We start from the raw sequence: 21,672 nt of genomic DNA, 5'->3' as shown, positions 1-21,672 counted from the left end.
CAAAATAGAATTCGAAACACGCAAGGTGAAGTTTCCAGCAAACACCAAAGTATATGCACTCATCCTCCACGATGCTGTTCTATCATATAATGCTCTTAATGGCTCTGTTCAAACTGGATTGTAATAAGATTGACATGTAATATGCTATGAAATATTCGATATTGATGAATAATAAAACACTCAATAATTATGTTATATCTTTTATTCACCAAACAATTAGATACAAACAAATATGGATTGAAACATTATTTTATTCACAAACATATACAACAGATTTCAAATATTTACAACACCATCATTTATCGCTTCTTCCAGTTGCGGGTTGGGACTCTGTGGTTCCAATTGATATTTCTCTATGATATTTTGCGGTAGGTAGGTGCATATGTCTTGAAGAAAATGTTTCAAGTCTGCTTCAATTATTAACTCACAGAACTCATCCAAATTTCTACTCCCATATGAATATTTATGACACAATGCCACACCGAGTTCATACTTCTCACTAAGCTCCAAAAGTTTTCGCACCTCTTCAGCATCGTAACATACACTCAAATCATAATTTGATGAATGTAGAGCATCAAAACTCAGATCAGCCATCTCCCAAGCCATTTTTCTTATGGCGGAATCCAAATCCACTGCTTCCGGCCACTCTTGGGCTGAATATTGCATCCACATATTTATAGAATGGTGAGTTCTGGAAATTCATAAATGGCATTCATTAGTTTGCAAATAATATAAAAAAAAATACTCACTTGAAATCTGACTATGTCTATGAAGTGACCAAGTTGATACATATTTTATATTAATCTACCATATTTTCACTATTTACAAAAAAAAATCATAATTTCAAAATGTTCAATCTAAAACATTGAATTTCATCAATGATCGGGTTTTAGCACCAGGATAATCCTGCGAACTTTGACCCATATAAGTAAGTGTGAATTTGGCTTTGGATGAATTCACTTCACGAATGAAGTCTTCTGGTAATTGCTCTGTGACACGTTTTGGAAGCCATGCTTTAAAAGGAGTATCACTTTCCTCATCCAATAAAACTACTTGAATTGATTTACCATATCGTATGGAATACATTGACATTTTTTCAATTTTATATTCTTTATCAATAACCAGAGCGTTTATAGGTTTCTGCTCTAAAGCTTCACTTTGTTGAATTATAGAAAAATTAATTTTTTCAATGTCAAATTTCAAATTATCCATATTCATAAATATAGTGAAATTACGGTTAATTAAAATAAAATATATATTCACCTCACTGACGAAAACGCCCTCTCGGATGGGTTGATACTCGTTGTCTTCACTTTGGAATTCGACAAGTACTTCTGTTTACCTATTTGGGTATTTTAGAGTGTCTAAACTGAATGTGGAAGCATGATATTCTGAACTTATATAGGAATTACCAACAAGGGAGGGGGGCAACGCCGAACCCCACTGTTCAAGGTTATATTCTGTGCACGTCACGATTTCATTCAAGGTCAACATTCAATGCCATGGAGCAAGCTCAAGGTAGTCGAAGTGTCGAACGTCAAGGTCAAACCCCACACTCAAGGTCAAACACCGCATTCAATCTCATACTATGTGTACGACGTTCAAGGTTAGGTGACGTCATACGATATTCTGAACTTATATAGGAATTACCAACAAGGGAGTGGACAACGCCGAACGCCCACTGTTCAAGGTTATATTCTGTACACGTCACGATTTCATTCAAGGTCAACATTCAATGCCATGGAGCAAGCTCAAGGTAGTCGAAGTGTCGAACGTCAAGGTCAAACCCCACACTCAAGGTCAAACACCGCATTCAAGCTCATACTACGTGTACGACGTTCAAGGTTAGGTGACGTCATTCAAGGTCGTGTGACGTCTCAAGGTCAAAAGGGGTGGGGGGAGGCGTTCAGTCGGCATTAGCACCCTACTGGCGTCTTCAGGTGTTGGAGAACATTAGTTTACTTCCATGCTGGAGATTTCAGATCTACCTCTCAAGTTCTACCTTTATAGTGAAAAAAGTAGTCCATCGAAAGAACAATAATGCGCGAAAAAAAACAACCCATTGTAATATTTGGAAAAAGTAGCGAACATAGTAACCTTTAGAATTTTTATGAAATTTTAACAGATAGTTGAAAAGTTACTAAAAACAATATAAATCCGGATATATATATTTAAATTTTCATAATTATAACAAGCTTATATTTTCATTATGTATCGCAGGCGAAGTTAACGTTTTTTTGTTTACAAATTTTACGTTGAAATCCTTCATTTTTTAAAAGAGGGCAACTCGTTTTTTTGAAGCCAACATGAAAGAAGTGAAGAGATATGGGTACAACTATACCCACTACTATTACTCAACTCAGTCACTATTACTCAACTACTATTACTCAACGTTGAGCTGCGTCCTCACTGATCGACATTGTCGATCACTTCAATCGACATTGTCAACCGACAAATAGAAAGAGTCACCAATTTCCATTTGAGTAGACAAATTTGCCGATCAGTCGAAGTCGATACCAAAATGTTGGAATAAGAAGATGTAATTATTGCTTGTGCCGCGTTTGTTATTATCGCGTCTAAAAAAGGATGGAGGTAAATTTTCGTTTTGAGGACACCCGGCGATTTTGAAAAAATTTTTGCGTGTACTTACGTATTTTGATGCGTAGATTACGTATCCGAAAGAAAAAAGCGGCGCTCTCCCTTATTTACAAAGTTACGGCCCTTCAAAGTTCTGAAAAGGGCAACTTTTCAGCCTTCTTTTTCACAAAATAAACTATTTAAAAACACAAGCATCTATTCACTAGGTCACTTTCACACCTTATTCCTCCTTCTTTGACACTTTTCACTTCAATAATGAACATTTTTTTCATAAAAAACTAAATTAAAAAACGAATACCTCTCCTGATGACATTATTCTATTTTTAGGTTAGTTACTAGTGACATTTCAGAAAAAAGCGGGTGGTATTTGCCGCCGCTTACCATTTCAAATTCGTAATACACCACCAAAAACCAATTTACGATCTAAAGAATGAAGGTAAAAAACATTTGAATTACTTTAAGAAAATGCACTGCATCAGTCGTACCAACCATGCCATTAACCTTAAAAACGTAAAATACAGAGATATGTAACCAAAAAGCAGCTCCGTACATTTTTCAACATTTTTATTGGAAAAATGTTGATTATTGAAGTGAAAAGTGTCAAAAAAGGAGGAATAAGGTGTAAAGGTGACCTAGTGAATGAATGCTTGTGTTTTTAAATAGTTCATTTTGTAAAAAAGAAGGCTGAAAGTTGCCCTTTTCAGAATTTTGAAGGGCCGTAACTTTGTAAATAAGGGAGAGCGCCGCTTTTTTCTTTCGGATTCGTAATCTGCGCATCGAAATAAGTAAGTACACGCAAAATTTTTTTTCAAAATCGCCGGGTGTTCTTAAAACGAAAATTTACCCCTTCGATTTTTTTTCTGTTATTGTTGTACTATTCGCTTTTCTATTATGGATTCATTTGCAATTTCCGTCAGGGCATCGTGCCGCACATTTCGGTATGTATATTCTTTGCTTTTAGTGTTGCAAAGATTTGTTTCCAGCTTTTTAGCATTCATGGACGCTACTCCCTTGTCTTTCTCCCATTCCATTTTGCCAGTTCAAATGACGCAACAAAATACGCACCGTGTCACCGTCACAATGATTCAAAGATCTATTTGTCAATGTCGAACGTCGAATGACGCATCCTCACTCTGGATTCAACTCGATTATCCTTTGATTTGACACGTCGCGTCGACCGACATATTTTTTTGATGGTCAACGTTGGTTGCGGCGTACACACTTTGTCGACTCAGTGAGGACAAAGCTTTAGTCGATTTGTCTAATTTTAGAAATGTTGCACTATTAGAATCACTTTCACTTCGAGTTCAAATCCCTCTCACTTCGAAACCTTCTCACCCCATGAGTATATAACAATTCATTCACATTGCGAGTGGATCATAGGCGAAAACATTTCGATCTCGAATCTTTCTCACTTCGAAATATTAGGTGCCGTTCTCACTGGAGCGATACGGTGAGGGATGCAACATGAGCAATCTTTTATCGCCCGATGCAACTTTTATCCTCGCAACATTTCCAGTGCATACTGGAGGGTTACGATAGCGTATAGAATAAGCAACGGAGCAGTTGTTTTCATCAGTCATCATGAACTCCTCAGAGGTGGACGTTGTTTTTGCTAACCGGTACTTGCAAAAGAGGAAACGGGAATCTAGAAAATACTGGGAACACCCATATGTTTAATATCAAACACAGTTCGGCAGTGGTTTTCCGTGAGCTCTCTCAAAATGAACAGACATTTAGGGAGTTTATAGAAATAGTTGCCATGTTTTAATGAGTTTGTTGTCTAGAGAACTAGAGGAGGGCGGGTTCTGCTCCAATTTCACGAAGGAAATAGAGTATTGCACCCCTACCTACCTATCGGGCGCGTCCCCAGGTGGCGGATAAGGAAACGGCTAGGGGACTGGAAGCCCTGTCCGAAAAGCAAATGTGGGCTTACGGACGGGGTCGCCGGACTCCTGGTCAGTGGTAGAAAAAAGTAGGGTGAGGGGAATCAAAACTCCCCAAAAGCCTTTGCAAAACATGCCACCGTGTACCAGCCTACCCAAGCTAAGGTGTAAGAAATCGTGCCGACAGCTGAATGGCCGCAGGGTGATATGCGGTTACGAACGATCCTCTTGGGGAACCGGGCAAAACCTCATTGTAATCAGCCTTCCTCTGGTAATGCGGGGCTCTGCCAGAGTGACCAACTCTTCCCCTGCTATTCTTGGAAACACACATGAATGAAACAAACACAAAAACAGACATACAAAAAACAAAAACCAATCCCGAGGCTGAGCATAAATGCTCACCTCAATCTATGGCGGTGGCTGGGGATGAACAGAAATGTCCACCCCAATCTACCGCTCGGAATGAAACTGGACATAGCAGATCACATCGTGATATAATACAACTGCCAAGGCGTAAGCGTATTTGCGGCGCCGAGGCTAAAAGGAGAAATAGTGATAGAGGCAGGAGTGGCAACAACTATAATGCACCCTTCTCCTTCCCGACTCCACCTCCAACAGCTAGGGCACTTCCTGCGACGGGCGCCAAGAACTCCGCCTTGAATAAAGGCAAGGAATCGGCTGCCCCTGCAGGAAAGCGCTCTTACTTGAGCCGCTCCACGGAGGAAACCCCAAGAAGGTTGAAGAAACCGCGCAACGACAGTAATGTCGCTGCACCTTCCAAAATCTTCACGAAGGTTGCCGTGCCAAAGAGAGTGTGTGTTCGGCGAGTCTTGGCCTTCACCTGCCGATATAAAGGAGATGTCTTCTAGTGACCTGTCCACCTTCCTGGAAAGAATGGACGATGATCTAGATACCTAGAAGGACAATGGGTCACATGTGCGTGTGGGTGATGTGGGTCTACAGTAACCCCCCTACTCTACATATACAGATAGAGTACTGCACGTCTTCTTGCTGACCCGACATGAACGTGTCGAACGATATTGCGCCTTTTTTTCGCTCAAGCGACCCGGCAACTGTGTTCCCCTCACCGACGAGACTTCGATAATTATCGGTATAGTATCGCGATCGCTCCAGTGTGCACTAGATTAGTTGCTTCCATTATGTATGCACGATTATGAGTGATCGGTGTGAAATCAGGATTGGGTTGCTTATCGAATCACCTGTTCCATCGTTTATCGTATCGCTCCAGTGGAAAACGCGCCTTACGAAACCTTCCGATTCAGCATGTGAGCAATAACTACCAAGGTGGTGATATGATGATACCACTGATAGGTACAATATCAAATTCCAGAGTATGATAAATAATGCAGGTCGGTATTGAAAAAAGAGGTTAAGGGTGGCCCAGAAAGAACTAAACGTCGAAATCTAATTACGTCAAATTGAAGAGAATTAACTATCGATAAAAAAGCCTCTAACATTTTTGAGCCTTTTTGAAATAACGTGAGAAAAAATAAAAATCAAAATGAGAGAATTTACTTTTTTTATGATATCTCAATAATCGGCCCTGATACTCTCGATTTGTTTCAACCACTTGACAATGCTTCTATAAATGCAACTTTTCCTCCATTCGATCGACTTTTCACCCCCATTGTTTGAAAGTTACCAATACAATCCCATTAACAAAGTGATCACGCTGAATATGTGATTGTAATTGTTTTGTTGAAGAACTTGTTGAGAGATAACATAATATGTTGTGAATGTGTTCAGTTATCAAGTTGCAAAACAATAATACATGTTATTGCAACGAAATATGCTATTAACATAATTGTATCGGTTGTGATCGATCTTATCCAGTAAGTGAAGCAAGTTCCAATGAAAAACAGTAATCCGCACGCATAATGACGCTCACAGCAAAGTAATTAAAATCAGAAACTCCAAACAATCTCGATTCAAACAAATGAAGTGATCTCCACCGCATTTAGGAAACCACAAACTTTCCGATTCCATTAATTTTGGCATGGCCAAACTGTATTGGATAATACTCGAAATTCTACGAATTCTGCTCTCGAGAGAATCTTACCGTGAATTCAGTTCGCTTTCTGGGATCAGCAATGCAAGGAAAATCTGGAAGTGAAATTATCGAAGCTCGAATAAATCGGAAGAATATCAACATGGTCAGAAATTGGGTGCGCTTCTAGACATGGATCGGTAGAAAAGGAACTTTATTTGAGAACTGAGTGCAACTCATCAGTTATTCAAAAAACAAGAGTTGAAGAAGGTGAGTTGGTGAAGGTGATAAGAATATCAAGTTTCGCCGATAACCCTTTTTGATACTGTTACTCAATATTCTTCGAAGAAACAACTCATTCTGAAGTGGAAAAGAAACTAATGGAAGTAGGAAGTCGTGAAGCGCAGAGTTTAAATAATATTAGAAAATTGTAACTGATCTATTTGTGTGTTAAATATATCCTTTTGGCATCGAGTGATTGTATAGTTGATTGCTGTTCTGTTCAATTTCAGTATTTTATGTTACATAATGTTGTGGTACTTTGGCATATGAAATACCTTGCCAAATTTTGATCTGGATGTGAAATAAAGGTAATATTAAGAAAACGATTTCCCTTTGTGGTAAGGAAATAACAGAAAATAACACGAAAAAAAATGAAGAAAATATTTATTTTATTTTCAACAGGCATAATACCGAGAGTTCTAAAATTTTGTTTTTTTAGGGAATAAAAAAACTAATGTACACAGTTTATTGTATGATTTTCACTATACAGGGTTTTACGAAAACCGCGACACGTATTTCGCTATACAATAGCTTCTTCGAACGTAAAATAATAAGTTACTTCTGAATTACAACTATTTTATACTCTAAAATATTACCTACTTGTATGCCTACTTTCTGATGAATGAATCTACCTGAAAAGGTCAATTATGAATACATTTTTTACCGTACCGTAAATATACTATTTTCACCTGGAAATGAACAGATTCAATAATAGCGAATTATTCAATTCACTTTGATCGTTCATGATATATTGAGAGTTTTTGAATTTGTTCATTTCCATACTCTCCAACAAGTTAAGTTTCAAACCTTTCTTCTGAAAATGGAGAGGTTTGAATTCATGGTTGAACTAATGTCCCTCTGTGAATAAATGAGCGGCATATGTGGAATTTATTTTTCCATTCTGAAAACTATTTTTGTGTTCCTTTATGTGGGCTTTGAACGTTCTGCCAGTTTGACCTATATAAAACATCGGGCATGACCCACATGATAATTTATACACTCCCGATTTTTCTGAAATTGAAAACGTTTATCTTTGTTATTCTTAATGTGCATGCGTAACTTTTTGTTTAGAAAAATCTGCTGTAAAATATGAAGTGAAAAATATATAAAAAAAGTGTTTCAAAAAAGTAAGGAAGGCCTAAACACCCACTGGAAAAGTAAGGCATATAGGGAGCGCCAGATTTTTTTGTTAAAATACCGATAAATCGATTAAATTTGGTGACAGAAATTGTTTGACACCTTCCGATTATCGAGTAAGTTCAATTAATTATTCTACAATTGCGTCGCACGCACCGGTAAGAACATCATTTTCCTTCCACTTATTACGTATAATAATCATCCTAAAAGCGATATACTGTAAGAAATGACTTACCAAAATATACCACTATCTCCCGGTCTAGAAGGATACGTTCAAATCTACGCTAAGAATATATGTTTGACAACTACGTTCGGAGTCATACTATTATTGGATAAGTCACACGTTTGATTAGACGTCGGACATTTTGAACCAAAGTTACAGAAATTGTTTACTTTTTTATGCAAAGGCAAAAGTGCATTCAAGAGTAGTGAGTTAAGTTGAGTGATATTATATTTAATTGAAATTTTCATCAAAATGTTCATCAAATGAAATGAATGAGTTGCTTTCAACATCATAACCATAATGGGAAATTTTTATAATTTTCCAATTTATAGTTTACGCAGTTTACGCAGTTTACATGGAGTCACCTTGTATACTGAATTCACCCAAAAATGCAGCTGGGAATTATCGCTTCCAATATCTTGATATCCCTAACATGCTTTCATGCGTTTGCTAGATTGAAAAGACCATTAATAACTATCGGCTTTTAGAGTGGAGTGTAAGGAAAGAGAAAGTGCTGTTCCAATCGACTGGCACTAGGGTCATTAAAGGGTCAAGTCGCTTGAGTGACCGTTACAAAAAATTAATTCAATTTCTCCAGGGATATAGAATGCAGCAGTAGATGGGCTAAATACTGGGTTATTCACGTTATTCAACTCGAAGCATTATGGTTAAAGCATTCGATTTTATTTTTTTTCCAGTGGATAAATATAAATCTATTAGTGCTACATTTTGAAATATTCTCATATTGTACAGGATGTGCCAGTTTAATTCACCTAAATCTTATAGTTTTTGCAATATCTCTCATTTTGTGAAAATATAGTGTCAGATTCAATGTTTGAAGTCCCAAATGGTGATTGCTTATTTCGAACCAAATCAATGTTAAAGATATATTAATTGACTAACTTTCATTTCGCACTTGTGGAATGTCAACTAATTTATACAAGGTGTGTAAAAATGAATGCAAAACAGTTACAATCTTAAAACGACAATATTTCGTTCGTATCCAATGGAACGCCCTGTATTTTATATTCACAGCAGGAGTCGAATTTAAATATCTGCATAGCTAACTCTTCACGTTTTCAAGTAAAATGTACATTTTGCAAATGAATTTTCAGAAATGTATTATGTATCAAATCGCCTATGGCGTTGTTACAAATCTGAATCGAATAAAATGAACACTGAGGTGTAATATAAAATGCGTGTGTTTTTCAATATTTTCAATATTATGTATATGTTTCAATTAGAAATATTTTTAATGGTGTATATAAAACAAGCAAAATGTTATATCAAGTGAACAAACTGAAACTGAAACACAAACGTATCCTCTTACACTTCTCTGGTGCGTTTCAGATTATCTGGTATTGTTTGAATGTGTATTATAAACAATGCCTTCAATGTACGCCCGTAAAAATAAATTGGATGACGTCAGGTCGGGTGACCTTGGGGGCCAATTTTGCAATTCATTCCGTCGAATCCAAGGTCCTCACTATGAAAATGTGCGGGAGCTCTATCCATTTGAAGCCGTATCGTTCTTCCTATGAGAATTTCTTGAAATAGGACTAGAAAATGATTTGTCACAAATTCTAAAAACTACACGTCATTTACACGTTCTTCGAAAAAAATGAGGACTACTCAAATATTGATCCGTAATTTGGCCCCAAAAATTCACTGACCATCTGTGTTGATTATGGGTAGTTCTGAATTGATATGGATTGGAATCAAAATAATAGTGGAAGTTATGGCTGTTGACAGTCCTATTGTTATGAAAAGTGTTCTCATCACTGAACAAAACTGAATAATTAAGTTTTTCATGGCCCAATGAATGTAAAATTCATCAAAATTGGAACAGAAATATTATGATTATAATAGAGGAACGATAATAATACTAATTACCTTAATAAGAAGACCTAAAATAAAAGACGGTTTCAAACGGAAACCTCTAGGAGAAATGGTAGGTATAATTCGTACAGAGAAAGAGAGTTATTTGATAATGAGAATAACCTACCAGTATATGGTGGATGGCCTTGAAGATTTCTGTGTTCAGTCAGTGAACTTTGGCAATGAAAAGTAAATTAGATCAAATCGAGAATATTTCACACACTATCTCAGCAATGAGCAGATTCAATATTCATAAATGTTCTCGTTGAATTAATGCAAAAATCTACTTCTCCTGAGGGATTGTACTTTTTTCTTCCAAAAAGGACCGGCCTTCAACCACCAATGACCCAGGAGTTTTCCTTGACAGGAAGCATAACATTCATAATTTCTTCTTTTATTTAGTTTTTTTCGAAGTCCCTTTTTTCCCAGCATTGTTTGACATCACGGTCGTCAAGAATGAAAATCGAAAGTATTATCAAATTTTGGAAATTTATTTTCACGCCTGATGCTTTGTTTCAATTTTCCCCAAATCAACTCGATGGGATTAAAAACACAAAAATAGGGGGGAAGTCTCAGTATGATGTGTCCATACTTTTTAGCAATATCCTCAAGGGCATACACTTTTCGAAATGTTTTTGTCTGTAAAACTTCAAGTAGTTGGTTTTTGGTATAGTAATCTTCAAAATACAAATTTTTATCCATTATAAAACTTTGTATTACATATTTCCTGGAATTTTTCTTTGATACTTTGATGAGCTGCCGCGAATGATAGGAAGCGTTGTCAAGAACTATTACACTAGTCGCATCCGAATTTGGAATCAATGTGTTTTCGAACCATTCCTCGAAACTATTAACTTCCATGTTCTCTTACGATAGTCAACATTGCAGTCCTTAAGTTTTTTCCACATAATTTCAAGGAATTCGGAATCCATCATTTACTTCCTCCGCAATGTACAATGATTTGTCGCGATCCTTTGTTTGCAGACATGTTAGGCGTACACATTCTCGTACACCCTGTTGTACCAAGTTTCGTCCAAATAGAAAATCTGCCGTTGTTCTTGTCTATACTTAGTTATTTATTCTGAGTATTAGTTACGCCATTCCACTATTCTTCTGCTTTCCATAACTGCTTGGCGTTTTTTTATTATTTTTAAACTAGATCCTAGTGTCTTCATCCGATTATGAAGAGTTTTGTCACAGCAGCCGGAAGTATTCAATTTCTTCCTTGTGATTTCAGTTGTAAGAATCTCATTGCTTCTGTAACAGTTGGTTTCTTTCATGGATTTTATCAGATGAACATCTAAAGGTTTCTGGTAATCCTGTATCACATCGCGTTTTGCATTCATAAGTTTTATTTTTGACTATTTTACGTACAGTTAAAAAAGGAATTTCGGTCAAATCTGATGCTGCTTGTGTTTCAATATTCAAATGCATCCGGATCTTATTCACTAGTATCTCTTTTTCGCATTGTTCGCCATCGCTTTTGGTTCTTATCACACTCGTTATTACTATTAGTACTTATCCAAGGGCGCCACATTTTCAACAGATAACAAAAATTTTAAGTAATTTTAACTGCACCAATATCGAATTTCAACACTCCAATCGCGATCAGTTCCTGAACTGAACACGACTGCGATAACCATCCCCACATTCCAGGATTTCTATTCGTCACCGTAACATAACTTCAAATTTGATTTTATGACTCTTCAGCCAATTATCACTTGGTTAGTAAAAATCATCCTATAGACGAACCGTCTATACGTCTAGAGTCCACGTGGACTAGTTCGCTGCCGGTTCATTTCTATGTATTGGTTTTTTTAGCCTTTGAGAGTGCACTTCAACTTCAAGAGTGCACAATGTCGTTTACTTCGACTATACTCAATTTTGAAATGTCCAATTTGAATCTAATATAATGAAGTTTCTTATATTATCCGAATTTCGTCCTTTACATGAAGTTGAAGACTAGGTACGTGGTTCAAAGTAGATATAAGTGAACTATTTGAAAATAGTGGATGTGCTTACCTTTGAGCACTCATTCCATCGGGTACTTGAGTTACGGCAGGATCTCCTTTGTTATTTTCCGTTATGGTTTGCCGATCTGTTGCTCCACTGAAAATAATGAAAAAAGAAATAGAGTTACATTTGGAAAATCAATTTTGGTGAATATTATTCAGTCATTGTTATTTTGTAAAGATTATTTTCTTTTTTCCGTTTTTCCAGAAATAATTTAAATTTCGTAAAACAAACAAATGTGAGGTCATACAAACCTAATGCAGTCGTAGCATTTCTTTCAATTTCGAATAGATGCAATTATTTATTTTTTTGGCATCAAAGATGAGATCAATATTCTATCCGTAAAATAATCTTGAAAATATTTTTTTGTACAACTGTCATTTTTTATGGTTTTCAAGACTATTGAAAGATGATGTTTGCAACGTAGCAATAACATTGATTTATTAACAATTTCAATTTTGGCATTGATAATTTTCTAACAATTTATTAAATATATCGGAATATCAAGTAGAGTGGAGCGTGTTTCTAATCAGACTGGCTTTATTTATGTAAAAATTTGGCATGTCAAATTTTGATATGAATCTAGGAAATATCTCATTGCATTTTTGATATTTCAATGTTCCACTTCTCTTATCGCTTCTGTATGTTCAGAACTTAGAATTTCTCAATTCTGCATTATAGTGAGAAAAAAAATTTCCTTGGTTATATGATAACCCAAGGCAGCTATGAATTGTTGCATGTCAAATTGAAACGGTACAGTTTCCATGTTGAATACGCGATGTCGATTATAAGCGCGCAACATCTACTTAGGCCATGAAAACGTTTGCCGGCGTTTACATGACAACCAATCACTGTACAATGATTATTATTGCTGTCAGTTTGCCAAATGCGGTTTTAATTCAAATTTAGATTTCAGTTCGAAGAAGTTAAAAGATCTATATGAGTAAAACGTCAATATAATTAATTAAAAAATGGGTGAAAATTGAGGTGACAATGATTTAGAGATGATTAGGGGAATGGAGTAAATAATAGCAATTCCTCAGGTTAGTAGTGAAAAAAAATATCTTTAACACTAGTGTTAAAAGTTCTTTTAACACAATTTTTTCCAAATAGCAATAAACAAAACATAATTATTCAATTTTCAAAGAAGTTTTATTATGAGCAATAGATATAGATACAATTAAATTCTATTACAAATGTATTATACAGTGTGTAACAACGAAAACTTAACAGAGCCGTTCTTGAATATAAAAAGTAAGATTTTGAAAAAAACCTCGGATACGTCTCCGGAGGGAGTACGCACCCCCTCGGAGGGTTGCGTCCGACGACCCTTATTTAGATAGGGAAAGTAGGTCGAGTAGCACCTTGTTTCAAAGGTCTTTCGAATACCTTCACAACTCTGTTAGAAGAAAAATTTTGTAACGATTAGTTTTCGAGATAATTTGAAGTTAAAATTGCCATGTTAATAATACATCAGAAGCAATTCTTCTTATCAGTTTTCTGTTTTGAAATCAATACTCACTCCTCTTCTTCCAGTTTTCATTAGTACATCGTTCGATTATTTTGTTTAAACGGGTCGTGTATTGTTATTTGTTTGAAAATGCCTTACACTACTGCTGAAAGGATTTCAGTTATTGCTTTATTTTTTGGCAACGACCAAAATGCTAATAGAACATCAATTTTATTATACGAGCAAAACCCTGGTAAACACCAAAGTAGAAATCACGTTCTGGATTTGGTCACAAAATTCAGGGAGACAGGTTGGGTTTTAAATAAGAAAATAAATGTTCAGAGAAGGGTAGTGAATGACGATAATGCGATTGGAGTGATTGGTCAAGTCATCGCCAATCCCAGCTTAAGTACCAGAAGTTTATCAGCAATCAGAGGTTTATCAGCCCTAAAACAGTTTTTTGAACTTTTCTGTGACATCAGCATTCAAGGAAATCAGCAGGTTGTATTCGTTGTGTAGGTAAGTTTTTAGTATGATTCACTTTTTTTATCAGAAGCATAAAATATCCACGTCAAAAGGCAACCTTCATAAGGAGGTCCCACTCAATTTACCTAAAATGTAAGGGTGTTAACCAACCCCATCCCCCGAAAAAATATCTTCGTAATAAACAAATAATTCTTACTTTTTCACGAAATCAAATGGACACGTATTAGCAGGTTGTCATAAAAAGCAATAATTTATTTTTTTATGAAAGTTCTGAACGTAAATTTTACCTTAAAAACAATTTGATTCATTTTAAAAAGAGTAGAACTCAAGAAAAATACCTTTAAATCTTCAAATTATCTCGAAAACTAATCGTTACAAAAATTTTTTCTCAACAGAGATGTAAAGGTATTCGAAAGACCTTTAAAACAAGGTGCCACTCGACCTACTTTCCCTATCTAAATAAGGGTCGTCGGACGCACCCCTCCGAGGGGGTGCGTACTGCAAAAAGTCTGATTAGTCTAAAAGGTGTCCCCCTTTGATTAGAAATCGACGTGTCCGAGCTTTTTTTTGAAAATCTTACTTTTTATATTCAAGTTTTCGTTGTTACACACTGTATACATTAAACAACAGCAAGAACTTTAAATGTGACTTTAAATAAAACGCGTGAGCTGTAAACAATACTGTTTGTTGGTAACCAGGTGATTCGGCGTCATGTTTCTCAATTGCGTTATTCCAAATATGGGTGACATACGATAAAAGGTCGCCTGTTGATCTTTGTTTCCGAAAGCCATATTAATGATCGCTCAAGATGTTGAAGCTTTCTAAATATTTGAGGTTATGGTGGTTTACGACTTTCTCTATGATTTTTGATATCACTGATAGTAAAGCGACTGGTCTATAGATATTTGGAAGATTTTTCTTTCCCTTTTTGGGAATAGGCTGAACGCGAGCAAGCTTGTATTAGTGGTGGAATTGTGGATTTTGTAAAGTTCTGATTAACATCTTTAGCTACCGATCAGAAGGATCTAGAGCCGTTGGAATTGGCAAGCCTTTCATCCCTAATTCTCTGATTGTGAAGTTTCTTTTCGGTACTGAGATTTTTGCGAAACTGCCGGTATGCAAGATTTTTGGATGAGGAATTTTGTTTTGTTTTGTTTGCCTTTAAAAGGTCGTTTCTTTAAAAAAGGAATATATGCATCCATAGATGATAGAATAACTTTCGTGACTTCAGAAGCACAAGTTGATGGATCTTTAGAGCTGAATCACATATAAGCAGTTACAATAAAGAAATATAGTGGAAAATAGACAAAAGTGTGTTTTTAGTGTATCCTCGGTGAATATGAATTTCCACAAAATAAACAAGTCGTCAATCGAAGAAGACATATAGGCAGGATAAATTTCGGAAATGGTCTTGAAGATCCTGCCATTCAGCTGATCTGTAATGTCAAACTTTGCGTTTGGCATTCATCGGTAATTCACTCAACACAGAAATGAGAAAGATCCCAATGGGGACATTACGCTAACTGTGTAAATTTCTGGAGTGGTTGTTAGATATAGATCCCGAAAACTGGCATATTCTCCATCACGATCAGGAATCCTGATTGGTTTATTTATAATCTGAGTAAGTCTGCTGCTTATTGCAAAAGCCTCAGCTTCGGGACCTTGTTTGTCGTTGATATTTGAAAATTTGAGCCATTCGATATTGTGGACATTGAATTCTCCGAATATGGAAATTTAGGCACTGGGATGATTGATTTGCAGAAAGTCAAGGGTGTTTGCAAGTGAAGAGAATAGTGTCCTACATTGTGTATCGCTAGGTGGTCGATAAATACAGCATATGAATTTGGTGATCTTCTGTGATATTATTTTGAACCTTTTAACATCAAAGTTTTGGAGTTCCAGCATTTCTTCTCTTCGACAGGAGAGATCGCTTCCAATGAAAATACATATTTCAAAGATATGTCTAATCGGGAGTGAAAATTCTTATTTGACCAGAATTCAGATTACTTTCAAGTAATTATCCTTATAAATGTTTTTTTTTTTCAATGAAATGTCTGCTTCAAATAATTTCCTTATTCAGAAATGAAATTGATGATTGCGAATTCAGATTCTTCCGATGAGCTTCAAAAAAATTACTGGACTGAATAAAAACATCCACATTTCGAGTCTCTCTTCAAACAAACCGATATCGTCGTTGTGAGATCAATGATATTTAGTCCAGTCAATAAACTATTTTCTGCATAATTTCACCCTGAACAGCACCGATGTGCAGTGAAATTTGGATTTGTAGTCTACTTACCCACCTCATAAAAGCTGAGCCTATATGAAGCCTTCTATAGGGTGAAAATTGTTTTATTAAAAATAAACCCGAAAATAGATAGATTATGTATTTTACCACTTGTAATTGTTATTAACGTTACTGCAGTTTTGTCCCATATAGACATTTTCAAACAAATGCAATAAACTGTTTAGTATTGTTTAGTGTATTCGTTCGAAAATGTCCTTATAGGACGAAACTGCAATAACGTTAGTTGCAAATACAAGAGACAAAAAAACATTTTATTTCTCATTTTTCATGGTATCCTAGCACGTAGTAACGGCTACATCAAACAATTTATAGATAGATGATCTGATAGATCAACTCATCCTCAACATTTTTTGTTTCATAGATATTTTTCAGGAAATCTTCACTTTCCGACTCATTCGTGAGTGTGAAAGTGTCAATTTTTCTAACAGTGAAACCATGTTTTGAAATGATTTTTTGTGAATAACTCGAAAAGTTTATTGTATTCGCCTTAAAATGTCCTTTTAGGACGAAACTGAAGTGACAAATTGAAGGGATATGAAACCATAGAAAGTTTTAATTCCCATGTTTCCACCAATTTATTGAAAAAGTTAGCATTTTATCGTTCAAAATTCATTTAAGGGAAAACTTATAAAAAACATGGTGTCTATAGAGTAATAGCTTCATAAATGTTGTATATTATTTTTCAAACGACAAAATTCGAATTTTCAACGTGAAGTAAGTATTTTCGAGGGAAACTCATGAAACTTTCTTTGAAGTACTAGTAAAAATCATTTTGTTTTTTTCTAGCAACCACATTAAGCGACAATAATTATGTTGTCACTATTATCGACGACAACAATCATAAAACTCACTATTACCCGTTACCTGAAAATAATAGTAACCACTTTACAATTCACTTTTTTTGTGTACCTACTTGTAATTATGCTCTAGTATTCTAAAGCTTGGGGTGGTAAGTACTTTTTTAAAAAACTCAAGTAAATGTGTTTCCAACACTACAAACAATAATCCATGAGTTTTCCCGGAAAAATGATTTTTTTTCGTTTTTCCACGTCGAAATTTTCGATTTTGACATTGGACGAATAAGAACCAACCTTCAACCTATTGTACGTGAAACCATAGAAATCCATGAATATACGGAAAACTCTACAGAAAAGAGGAGTCGGTAACGCTTAACCGGATTTGGAATCCCATACTAAAAGATGGCAACAGCGCAATTCAGTGTTATGTCATTAACAGATAATAACACTTCAGGCAACAAGAGAGGCGGACTACCTGAATCAACAAAAATACAACCCACGTACTGAAAATCACCATTCAATAGAAAGTTACTGTTGGAGTACTAGTATATCATCAATCCATCATCAGTTCAAATTAGTTGAGCATTCGAAACGATAACATGAGATATGGTATTAGCCATGATATCCAAACTACTAGATCTATACGAAGTTTCACCACAGGAACTCGTTTCGACGCATATACTAATGCGAAAAAGAAGACAGGAACTAGAGCAGAAAAGATCCTGCGGATACGACAAAATGTCAGATGACCAAACACATAATATATCAGGCTACTCTTCTGAAGAAATCCTAGAAGAAGAGACGATTGTCAATAAAAAACGCCTGGTTGAGACAGAGTCTCCAAAAAAGCCACAAAAACCTAAAACAAACAACAAGACCAAAACACAGGTACAAAAAGATGTACCAAAAATAGAAAAGACGAAAATGCCGTCTAGAAAACCTCAGAAACTCAGGGCTAATAACCCTGAAATGCAAAGACATCCAAGCCAACGAGGTCCCAAAAACTCAAAAACCCAAAAAAAACATGCATCCGAAGATATGGAAACCGAAACACATGAATAGAAGACTGTAATGCCTAAAACAGTACAGGCAACCGGCCCAAAAACAATCAGACCACCACCTATCACTATTAGGCAAAAAGATAAGTGGGCAAAATTCAGTGAAATAGCCGCAGGAGAGAATATAAATTTACGGAGGCGGTAAATACAAATGATGGTGTCAAAGTTCAACCCGCAAGCCCGGACTACTTCAGAAAAATGATCAGAAAACTAGACAAAGAAAAAATCCCGCATCATATATACACAATGCAGGAAATAAAACCCCTAAGAGTAGTATTCCGAGGTGTACCTGAATTCTTCGAAGCCGACAAAAATCGAAGACGATCTGAAAGCCAAAGGCTTCGATATTATATCGGTAGCCAGACTGAAGAAACAAAATAAAAAGCCGCTCCCGCTCGTATTGGTCCTCGTTACCAGGAAACAGAGCCATATATACGAAGTCAGGGAAATCCTAAATGTGAACAACTCCGTTCTTCCGTCAGTGTCAACTGTCATTTCATAGTACATATTTCAGAGACACCACTAACAACCGGAAAGTCCTATGCACATATACCTACAGTAGTGCTTCCGCTGTCAAAAGTTTGGACACTCGCAGAAAAACTGCAAAGCAGTCCCTGCGTGTTTAAGATGTGCAGGCCGCCACCTGACGGCCGAGTGTAAAAAGACGAAGCAAGCCCCGGCGAAATGCTTCAATTGCAAAGGAGAACACCCAGCCAACTATCAAGGATGCCCGGAACATCCCAAAAACAAAAAGGGAAACACCAAACCCAAAGACCTGCCAGCCCAACCAAAATGGCCGGCAGGAACAAACACGATAAAAAACGGAGTCTCATATGTGAGAGCCGTAAAATCCACAAAAAGCAGTGACCCCAGCTCAGTCGACGGTTTATGCACGGCCTTCGACCAGCTACAGACTCTGCTGATGAACTTTCCCATTCTGCAAACAATGCTGACGGTTAACACCCCCACAGTCAAGACAAACTGAATGCCTCGAAGGCCCTGTCACGGGATGAGATCATAATAATCTTGAGGCCGCAAAAATGCTATTTACCAGGAAACTCTCCCGCCAAGAGGGATACCACAGGCGTCGAGAGAAATTTCGGCCGCGCCCCATATTCAACATACAGATCCATATATATGTAAATAAACAAATCATGATGAAAAAGTCAGAGATCCTGATCCAACTCGAAAACATGATGACTGAAGTAAAATCACCAGTCATCGGTGAATCATCAAGATGAATAAACCTCTGAAGAAGCCAGCCACTCGTGCTGGCGAAACGTTAGGGAGCAGTTCCAAACTACGACGGCCTTCAAACCCGAATGAAGATAGTGACACATTCAACATATTTGTATCAGCTCTTGGAAAAATGAAGATGAAAAACTAGGAAGCCAAAACCTTTCTTCCCCAAAAATTAATCTATCCTGAAAATACACCCTTTTCAAATTGAACAAGATTTCTATGGCTGGAATTAATTCAAATAAGCGAATGAATGTCATCAAGTACGGTCATCTATGACATTAGTAGATTCAACTCATTCATGACATAAAATACTAATGTTACGAATGGATTGAGTGCTTCTTCTTGTTATGTTATTCAGATTGGTACTGAAGAGGCAATAAAACAAGTGTCTTATTCCGAAACATCGATGTATGCCATTGATGATGACAGTGTTCCATGTAAGTAAAATTTCACCTCATTCGATAAAAATTTCATTGCGGTATTTTCACTAAAAAGTTTCATAAAAACGCAACAAGTGTTTCACTATACACTAGATTCTTCACTAGTGTCTATGCTATACTATGGAAACACATGTTGCGTTTTTGTTAAACTGTTTAATCCTCCGATGGATTACAGTCCCGCGAGCGGTAAACCGAAGAACGAGGTCCCCAGGTACCTTAAAAAAATATACTGAGGTCGCATGAATGATAAGTATGCAGGTGTCTTATCAGTGTGCCTACATGAGTATGTGTATGTAGCTTATGGTTGTATGAAGTGTCTGAATGATATAGATAGGTAAGGGTAAGACTCGTAAAATATGAGTGGTATGGCAAAAAAATTGATTTCAATCCAGGTAAAATATTCCTGGTTTATTTGGTCAGATAGGCAGTAAAACGAATCACAAAAATATTACTAAAATTGTATTTGCATTGTATGTTTTATTGATATACATCTGGTGCTTGGTAAGTGAACTTTGTAATTGACACAAAACGATAAAGCAACTTTGAATATTGAGCATGGGTTGAGCCCTATAGTTTTTTTACAGGCTCGGTGTTGGATTTTATCAGCCAAGCATACAAAATAATCGCTACGAACGCGTCAAACTCTTTCAGAGTCAATGTTTTCTATTGCTTCTGCATGGTAAAATTTTTTTGATTCCATATAGCGGCTACCTGGTTGACCTTGCGATTCGTTTCGCGTATGATAATTTCAGCAATATTTTCGGTGATCAGAGAAAGAAACATTGAAAACGAATCATAAATCATCTTCTGCGTTCGTCCTGGTTTATTTTGTGTGTAGTCGATAATGTTATAAACACGTATACGACTGCTCGGTGGAGGATCTTTGTACCATTTCGTACGTTTCGAAATAAAGTCTCAGTCTAATAAAGTAAGTTGCATCAGTCTCAGTCTAAAGAAGAGCAGCAATGGCTGAGATTGATTGACATCGATCTTTCCTTCAACTTCAACATCGGAAACATCCCTATCATATTCTGGCCGATATGTAGGGTCAGTGTCATAATCGCCGTCTTCAAAAGGGTCACCATTGTCGCCCATTTCAGCTTCCATACAAGCCAATCATTTTGCATCGGCGATACGTTTTTCCTCCTCAGTCAAACGCTGGTAGCGTAAAGTATTATTATTCAGAACCATGTTCACAAGATCCCACTCATCGTCTGCCATTGTTCTACAGAATAAAACTAACCACCCAAAATTATATATACTAGACAAAAATATAACAAACAAAAATCACCTTATAAACATGAAGAATAACCAAAGAAACAAAATTATACATCCTAAAGAATCAAACAATAAAACTCAAATGCACAATAATATGTGTTTACTCGTCAAGCGATGGTCTCACATTGGCTGGTACCTGGGTTGAATACACATTCAACGCTTTTATCCACAGTAACCCCTTTATTATACAGGGTGTCCCTGGACTTCCTCTTTTCCTCTCGGGAATGTATAGATGGGGTCAAAATATCACCAGTACTTCATATAACTTTTTTTCCTAAAATCCTTCGTTACCAAGTAACGGGCCCTCGAAGTTACAAAATGAAAAATGTTTTTCTTTGATAACTTTTCAAGTGAATATTCAAAGTCATCCAAATTTTGGTAATTGACTAAACAAATGAATTCCTTCGATGAGCTTTCATGCAGGAGTCAGTTGTTTTGCTACAAAGTCAGGAACGGACTACCCCCGATGGTCCACACCCCAAAACTTTGAAATGACAGATATTTTTCAACAAATTAAGGTTACTTGGACAATTTTATGAATAAAAGTACTCGTGTGGAAAGTCGATCGGAGCAACGAGTCTTGATAAA

The 21,672-nt window shown here is 36.4% G+C and overlaps 1 protein-coding gene across 2 annotated transcripts in view; it reads right to left on the bottom strand.

The window, feature by feature from the left end:
* The window catches only part of LOC111518159 (arrestin homolog), a 472,237-nt gene that overhangs the window by 329,438 nt on the left and 121,127 nt on the right, over window positions 1–21,672 (bottom strand). For both annotated transcript variants that reach the window (XM_074172905.1, XM_074172906.1), the window contains one exon: window positions 12,035–12,121. In XM_074172905.1, the coding sequence (XP_074029006.1) occupies window positions 12,035–12,121 (87 nt within the window). The remainder of the gene's footprint in view (window positions 1–12,034; window positions 12,122–21,672) is intronic.

This window comes from Leptinotarsa decemlineata, unplaced genomic scaffold (genome assembly GCF_025532065.1).
Source record: "Leptinotarsa decemlineata unplaced genomic scaffold, Ldec_3_MD MMD2_tig00000199_RagTag_RagTag, whole genome shotgun sequence".
NCBI classification, from domain to species: domain Eukaryota; kingdom Metazoa; phylum Arthropoda; class Insecta; order Coleoptera; family Chrysomelidae; genus Leptinotarsa; species Leptinotarsa decemlineata.
The sequence above is the reverse complement of the archived record's forward strand: the minus strand, read 5'-3'. Positions and strand labels throughout refer to the sequence as shown.